The following is an 8,615-nucleotide window of genomic DNA, read 5'->3' as shown; positions in this document are numbered from 1 at the left end:
GTATGGAAACCAATTTGACAATAAATTTCATATATTGAAAAAATATAAAGATCTACTGAATGAGTGCTGGAAAAAAATAAAAAATAAAATATGTTCACAAATTCTTTGACTCTTCTCTTTATTTTAATTTTTTTTTAACGTTTATTTATTTTTGAGACAGAGACAGAGCATGAACGGGGGAGGGGCAGAGAGAGAGGGAGACACAGAATCCGAAGCAGGCTCCAGGCTCTGAGCCATCAGCCCAGAGCCTGACGCGGGGCTCGAACTCATGGACCGCGAGATCGTGACCTGAGTTGAAGCCAGACGCTTAACCAACTGAGCCACCCAGGCACCCCGACTCTTCTCTCTTTAAAAGGTGGGGTCTAAATTCCCACCCCTTGAATGGGAACTGGATTTAGTGACTAAGTCACTGCTAAATGCTGCTCTGTGCCGTCTGAGGTGAGGTCATAGGAAGGCTACCTTCTGTCATTTCTGTCTCTCTTTCTCAGCTCACTCACTCTGGAGGTACCCAGCCATCATGCTGTGAGGACATTCAGTCAAACAGCATGTGGGCAGGCTCATATGGCAAGGATCTGAGGCCTCCCTCCAACCCCCTTGACAGCCATGTTAAGTGAGTGAACCACCTTGGAAGTGGACCCTTCCGACTCAGTCAAGCCTTCAGGTGACTGCAGCCCTGTGGTATCTTGAGAATCTCACCAAAGACCCAGGGGCAGAAGTGCCCAAGATATTCCCAAAAATTTGACTCAAAACTTTTGAGGAATGGGGAGCCTGGGTGGCTCAGTTGGTTGAGCGTCTGTCTGACTTTGGCTCAGGTCATGGTCTCACCATTCATGGCTTCGGGCCCCGCATTGGGCTCTGTGCTGACAGCTCAGAGCCTGGAGCCTGCTTCAGATCCTATGTCTCCCTCTCTGCCCCTCCCCTGCTTGTACTCTCTCTCTTGTTCTCTCTTCAAAATAAACATTAAAAAAGATGTTTTTTGAGGAATAAATGCTTATTGTTGTTTTAAAAAAATTTTTTTAAATGTTTATTTTGGAGAGAGCAAGAGACAGAGACATAGAGTGCGAGTGGAGGAGTGGCAGAGAGGGTCATAATCTCGTGGTTCATGGGTTCGAGCCCCGCATCGGGCTCTGTGCTGACAGCTCAGAGCCTGGAGCCTGCTTCACATTCTGTGTCTCCCTCTCTCTCTGCCCGCACGCTCTCTCTCTCTTTCTCTCAAAAATAAACATTAAAAAAATTAAAAGAGGGGCGCCTGGGTGGCGCAGTCGGTTGGGCGTCCGACTTCAGCCAGGTCACGATCTCGTGGTCCGTGAGTTCGAGCCCTGCGTCGGGCTCTGGGCTGATGGCTCAGAGCCTGGAGTCTGTTTCCGATTCTGTGTCTCCCTCTCTCTGCCCCTCCCCCGTTCATGCTCTGTCTCTCTCTGTCCCAAAAATAAACGTTGAAAAAAAAAATTAAAAGAAATATGGCAGGGTGGCATTTGAGACTAATAAGTATTGTGCAAATTTGAGGTAGTGTTATAGAAACAACATTTTCTAAGCTTCACTCTATGAACCACATTTGCGCTAATGGAAATATTCCAAAATAGGAGAATGGAGTTGCCTGGAATCCCGGCCCACACTTTGGGAAGCCCAACTATGCACAGATGGGTCTTCTTGGTTTCTCGTCAGCTCTGTCTCTGTGTCCACCTCTCTTATTCAAAAAGTCACCACCAGCCCCCGCTCCACCCAGCTCATTAAGGAGTTTGGGCTGGCATGAGGAATTTCTGCCCTTGTGACCTAAGAGTGACTACAGGGCCTGGTACTGCGCCTGGCTCAAAGCAGGTGCTCAACAAACAGTAGCTGCCACCATCCTCATCGTTCTAATTATTGATTCTTTGATGGTAACCATGGCTTAGACGTCTCTGTACCCCTGCACCCTGCAGCAGGGCAGTATAACCGTCAGCAGGCTTTGGAGTTAACAGGCCTGGATTAAACCCCTACCTGGCAGTTTTGGATTTGCGGCTTTGGGCACCTGAACAGGTTACCTACATCCTTTAAGCCCTGTCCCCTTATCTGCCAGATGGGGATAATAAAGTATGTTTTCACGGACTGTTGGGCGAAATTAAGACTGCAACACGCCCAACCCAGGCCTTGACACCAAGTAAGCAAATAGTGAACTAGCTGCTGCCGCTGCTTCCGATTACTGTTACTCTCTAGTCTTGTGCTTTCAACACAGTTATTTGTTGGCTCACTGAAGTCACCACACCGAGACAGACACTTGGGGGCCATTCTCACTAAAACGCTGGGGGAACGGGAGCAGGCACCCGGAGAACAGGTGTCCTTGCCCAGCAGCAGCAAACTAATAGAGCCAAAGAGGCACTGATGGGCCAATCACTCCGCTTGGAACCGTTCCTACCAACCCTGCCAAATCTGCTGGGCTGTGCCCCAGTCCTACTGTCCCCTCGGGGGACTCTGTTGGTGGCCAGCGGTTGGTGCCATATTCCATCACCTATCGCTAAGCCACCAGCATTTATTTGGGGGCATGTAAAGAGATTGTCAGGGGCGCCTGGGTGGCTCAGTCGGTTAAGCATCCGACTCTTGATTTCAGCTCAGGCTGTGATCTCACGGTCGTAAGATCGAGTCCCTCGCATCGGGTTCCACACTGAGCACGGAGCCCGCTTGGGGCTCTTTCTCTCCCTCTCTCTCTGCCCCTCCCCCCTTGCTCTCTTTCAAAATAAACAGACATTAAGAAAAGAGATGATCAAACCTTGTTCGTTCAGGATTTCTTTTATTCACTACTGTATTTTGACTCTGACGTCCTTTTTCTAAAATCTGTCATTCATTTACTCAGAAAGTATAGATGACTTCATTATTTTTAATGTTTATCTATTTTTGAGAGACAGTGTGTGAGCTGGGGGGAGGGACAGAGAGAAAGGGAGACGGAGGATCTGAAGTGGGCTCTGTGCTGACAGCAGAGAGCCCAATGCAGGGCTCAAACTCCCACACCATGAGGTCATGACCTGAGCCAAAGTCGGATGCTCAACGGACGGAGCCACCCAGGCACCCCGACTCCTCCCAACATCCCAAATGTGACTGGTTAACGCCCTCCTCTGCAGAAGTGGAGGGATGTTTGCGTCTTCTGCACGTTGTGCTGCATTATCTCTTGGAATCGTGCAGCCCTGATCCGAGCTGGGTAGGAAAGCAGTGGTAGGTGCGGTGCTGGGCTGAACTGGAGAGAGCCCAGCCGCACGCATCCGACCCTCAGTGGGGTCAGCAGAGGCTAGTGTGGTACAGGTGAACAGGAAGTGCCCCCACCAATAAGTTTTCTGAAATAAAGGCCTGAGCAGGGCAGTCCTGGGTGATTACTGCTCTCACACATTCTTTACTCTAACCCTCCAGCATCTCCCTGCTAGCTCTCTGAGGGTGGGGACTTTTTTTTTTTTTAAAGAAAACAAACACAAAAACCCAATGGGAATTGTCTACTAGCTTGTAAGGTTGAGGAACACCCTACTTCCCGCTACACATTTTGTGTCTGAGTTTGAGCTCTTGGGAAGACAGACAGGCCTCAGCCCGACAGTGGAGGTAGGCTCAGCGATCCAAATACTCTGGCAACCCCAAAGACCTCACGGAGGGGCCAGAAAGAGATGATCCTCTACGGGCAGGGGGTCAAGCGCGTTGTGAGTAACTGGTATTTGGTGAGCCAGGGGAGAGAGCACCAGAATAAGCTGTGAATGAACTTAATAGTCTAAGCCCCTTAAAGATATGTTGTCCGGTTTCCAGAGACTGACTGTATCAGGGAAATGAGGGAAAGACGCCCCATTCACCCTACTTTGCCCATTTGTGTCTTGCGGAAATCCTGGCTACCACGAGGGACTCTGGCTTCAGTCCTGCTTCTCTCGCCCGTGGCCCCTGTTGTCTGTAGATAAATTCTGAACTGTTTACGTTTTAGTTCCTTACCACGTGGCTAGAATTGGTTATGGATTTATACATTTCAATATGAGAAGAAAAAGTATTTTATAAGCAATGCTGAGAAGCGAGTATCGGAAAGTAAACTTTGTAGGTGGCCTGAGGCAGGACGGCGTTCACTCTGTGACAACCTCACATAGTGTCTCACTCTCGTCACCCAGCTCTTCAGTAGTGGAATCTGTGGCCTTCTCTGCTGTGGCTTTGCCAGGCTCCCTGGGAAAAGGAGAAGAATGCCAAGGCTTTGACTCTCGAAAGGAACAATTCAACTCTTCATAATTGCCTCATTTTAGAGAAAATCTTCCCCAATCACGTACCCTAGTTCCATGTGGAAAATCTCATCTTAATGAGAAGAATCCTTGTCGTGTAGCTTCTGTGCCATGTTTTTCTTGCGTGTGGCATTGAGAGGTCTGTACATGTCCCTAAGCCAAAGTGGCCGCCTTCTCCAGAAAAAGCCCTCCTAGAAAACAGAAAGGACAATGTTAGGTCCGTTTCCCCTGCCTTCTCCAGCCACGGTACTTTATCCTCCTCAGATTTACCTGACTGTCACTTTCCTTTGAGCATCTCTTACGCAGCAGAGATCCAAAGAAGCCCCTTGAAGGAAACACACACACAGACAATTAGTGATTCGTACCATTTTCCATGCCTCTCACAATGTATTTCTCCAGTCTTATTAGCAAGCAAAATCAACACAGACCTGGGATCTCAGAAATAATTCCATACATGCTGGGCTTTCAGAATTGTCCTGTGTCTGTCCATAATGGCCCCACAGTGTCCCTGGGAGACCTTTGCATGTAACTTGACATGAAGTATAGGCAGGATTTTCACCCTGCTCCCCTTCTGGCCCTTGGCCAAGTGCCCTTGTGCAGTCAACAAACTGGGTGACCACACGGCAGAAGCACCTAACTCTCTCCAGAAGCATTTTACATCCGTCCCCGCCAGGCTTAGCCTCCCAGGCATCATTTGCTGGCGGGTGGGGAGGTGTTTCCATTTTCCTAGCTGCTTTACCTTACGAGATGAATCGCACCGAGTGAATGCCTGAGTCCAACCAGCAGTTATCTAGCTCACTGACTGTCACACTGCAGGCAGATGAGGGAGTGGGTCGTGAAATCACCTTAAAACACACGGCTAGCGCTAAAACACAAAATACTCTTTTTGCATACAAACGGAATAGGGGGTACCTGGGTGGCTCAGTCAGGTGAGCAGCCCAAGTCTTGATTTTGCCTCAAGTGATGATCTCACAGATTGTGACATTGAGCCCTGTGTCTGGCTCTGTGCTGATAGTGTAGAACCTGCTTGGGATTCTCTCTCCCTCTCTCTCTCTCTCTCTCCCTCTCTCTGCTCCCCCCCCCCAAATAAATAATAAACTCAAACAGAACAGAAAGAATCAGAGTGTATGGTAAGTTTGTTTTAGAAGGGACTTATGTCTATACGGTATGTGTGCACTGAGTTGTGACATAAAATGCAGTTCACAGCCCAAGAACAGTGTAGTCAGAGACATGCCCAACTGGAAAGGAACCATCTTCTTTCTGGTTCTAGTGGTACTAGTGATACAACCGTCCGGCAAGACATCTTCCTTTTCTCCTTCTCCATCTCATTATTATAAAAGGAAGAGATAAATGATTATCTAAGGTCTCTCCCAGTTCAAATTCTATTGGGTCTGGATAAAGGGAATGGAGAGCGGGGCCTCGAAAACCAGAAGGAGGAAGAAGGAAGTCTCCCCCCCACTCTATAGGACGGACTCATGTATTCCACCTTCCATCATGCTTGAAGACTAGCCCCTTCACCCCACGACTTTTGGCCCTCCCTATCCCTTCTCCAGAGCCTCTGAGAAGGTCTGTGGCCAGGCCCGATGCCCACCGCCAGCAGCAACGGGTCTGAACATTTCCACCCCCATCCCCCCATGATCTTTCTTTAAAGGTCTAGTGAGCAGGTGCTCTGTGCCAGTCCCATTCTAACTCGGGTTTGGCTGGGCAGCTAACTTTGCTGGATCCAGGCAAAGCATTAGGCCAAATATGTATTCTTTCTGCCTTTGGTGATTTCCTGGCTGTAAAACAAGGGGATTGAAATAGATGAGTTTGAAAATCTAGTTCTAAAATTCTACTGTAACGATTGCCAGACTAATATTTACCTTGAGCTTCCTTCTTTACCTTCCTTGGCTGCTGCTCTATGAGAATAAATCTGTTTTGGAAGAAAACATGATCACAGTTACCCATCACAATAACCACTCCCTCCAAATCTTTATTCATTCCTTTGCATTTTAGGTCTTCTCTACCCAGTGAGAGGATAACTTTTCCTAGGACAGGAATTTGTTTAATAGTCCTTTGACTCTTCAATAACACCTAACTTGTGTGCAGCTGGTAATACGTTTTACTGACTGTCTCAGATAACATTCGACAGATAATTCCTAATAAAAATTCTTGGGAGGAGGAAAAGAAAAGTGTCTACCAGAAACCTAAACAGCAGCACTGTTTTAAAGTCAAGGACAAGAGTAGGATGTGTGTTATCACTGCTTCTATTCATTGGTGTTGAGGAGGTCCTAACTGATGCACTGGGAAAAAATGGAGTGGTGGAAAGGAAGAACTAAGACGTATTTGCATACGAAATTACAGACAAACTAAAAGGCCCAAGAGAATCAACTAAAATTTTATTGGAAGAAATATGAGAATTCAGTAAGATGGCTAGATATAAAATCAAGAGATCAACATGTAAACCTCAATGACTTTCCTATGTTCCATAAATAATTAATCAAAAAACGGAAGAATTATCCCATTTACAATGATCAATAAAAAGGCATAAAGTACCTAGGAATAAACTTAGCAAAGAATGGGTAAGACCTATGAGATGAAAACACTAAAGCTCTTCTGAAGGACATTAAGAAGAAACGAATACATGATGTGAGACACTATTTTCCCAGAATAGTGTAAAGATGTCAGTTCCCTTCAAATTAACCTACAAAGTCAAGGCAATCCCATTCAAATCCCAAGACAGTTTTTTAAACAAAAACTGGCCAGCTGACATTTGGTAGAGAAAATGTGCAAGCATAGCTACAAACTGTATGAAAAAGAAGATCACAGAGCAGACATTAAAATACGTTCTTACGGAGCAACTGCAGTTAAGTATGTAGCGTGATACTGATACAGGAAAAGAAAACCAGATTGATAGAATAGAGTCCAGATAAAAATAGTATTTTAGATCCATGAAGAAAGAATGAACCATTCAATAAAAGATTTTAAAGTAACTGGATCTTTACGTAAGGGAAAAAAGTTAGATCCCCTACCTCGACCGTACCAAAACACCACACAGATTCCATACAGATTAAAAATAAATAAATCACAACAAATATTATAAGAGTACAGAAGAAAATATCAGAGACTGTTTTTATACCATGAGGCGAAAAGGCCTTGTTAACAAGACCCATGTCCCATAAGCCATGAGGCAGATATGGTGACGGACTGTCCACACCCTCCTGTTCATCGTAGTCCTTGCCCCCTTGATCCCCTGGATTGTTTGTCCTCTTCCTGTTGATTTATAAAACTCTCTTCATATGAGATATATTCATCCTTTCAAGGGCTTTCACTGAATTTCAATGTTTCAAATATTTGTCAGTGTTTTTATCGTGAAGGAGACGGAACCGTGGGATAGGAGACAGGCTGACTGCAGGCACAGCTGGGTTCTGCTTTGGGTTTTGCCACAGGGGCCTTAAGCTGATCCCCTTCTATGTATGAAAGAAGGATGGTGATATCATCCTCACAGGACTGTGGGGATTAAATCAGATGTCTGGTTTATTCCAAGCATAAATCAGACAAGACGATCAAATCTATCAAATGTTTCTGCATGTGGTATCAGGTCACAAAGCTTTTTCTCACCACAAGATCATAAAAGTATTGATTCTATTTTCTTCTAATACTTGGGCGGGTTCTTGTTTCTCTTTTTTTACATTGACTGAAATATGTTTTTTTAAGGTGAGAAATAGGGATCTGTTGTTATTTTCCTCCCAAATAATTAAGCAGTTGTTCTACTACCACTTATTTATTTTCGTCCACTGATTTGAATACTAAAAGGTAACATTTCAATGTTTATTTATTTTTGAGAGTGACAGAGAGAGAGAGTAAGAGTGAGAGAGGGGCAAAGAGAGAGAGAGACACACACAGAATCCAGAGCAGGCTCCAGGTTCTGAGCTGTCAGCACAGAGCCCAACACAGGGCTCGAACTCCTGAACCATGAAATTATGACCTGAGCCAAAGTAGGACGCTTAACCAACTGAGCCACCCAGGCGCCTCTAAAAGGTAACATTTCAAAAGTCCTAGTCACCCACGGATCTGTCTATTGCTGGACTCTGTAGGCTACTTCACATAAATATTAGGTTGCATTATTCCTCCTTGTGAAATTGACACAATGCCTCATCTCTTCCTTTGAACATCATTATTGTCCACTACAGGAAAAAAACTGCATGGTCTCTGACCTCAAAAAGTGTATCATCTAAGTAGGGAGAGGAAATAATGAAACCACATAAAAAAATATACACACAAGGTTAAACCACATAGGAATTTAAAACAGCAATAGGAGTTTATAGAACTTCCCCAAAAGCAAAAGGCTGCAGGCCACCTCAAGATGCAGAGTACTGACTGGACAATGGCCAATGATTTCTCTTCCCAGAGGTCATGGTAAGCTGA

The 8,615-nt window shown here is 45.5% G+C and overlaps 1 protein-coding gene across 1 annotated transcript in view; it reads right to left on the bottom strand.

Moving 5' to 3' along the window:
• Positions 1 to 3,971: 3,971 nt before the first annotated feature.
• Positions 3,972 to 8,615, bottom strand: part of LOC147571473 (leucine-rich repeat-containing protein 37A2-like) — a 50,541-nt gene continuing 45,897 nt past the window's right edge. The window contains 4 exon segments of the mRNA XM_086696358.1: positions 3,972 to 4,155; positions 4,257 to 4,399; positions 4,479 to 4,533; positions 6,071 to 6,120. Coding sequence (XP_086552484.1) covers positions 4,283 to 4,399; positions 4,479 to 4,533; positions 6,071 to 6,120 — 222 coding nt within the window. The 3' untranslated portion in view covers positions 3,972 to 4,155; positions 4,257 to 4,282.

Source organism: Puma concolor, unplaced genomic scaffold (assembly GCF_028749965.1).
Source record: "Puma concolor isolate L17-30 unplaced genomic scaffold, mPumCon1.1.hap2 unalloc_scaffold_26, whole genome shotgun sequence".
Taxonomy (NCBI): Eukaryota; Metazoa; Chordata; class Mammalia; order Carnivora; family Felidae; genus Puma; species Puma concolor.
This window is presented reverse-complemented; position numbering and strand designations above follow the sequence as displayed.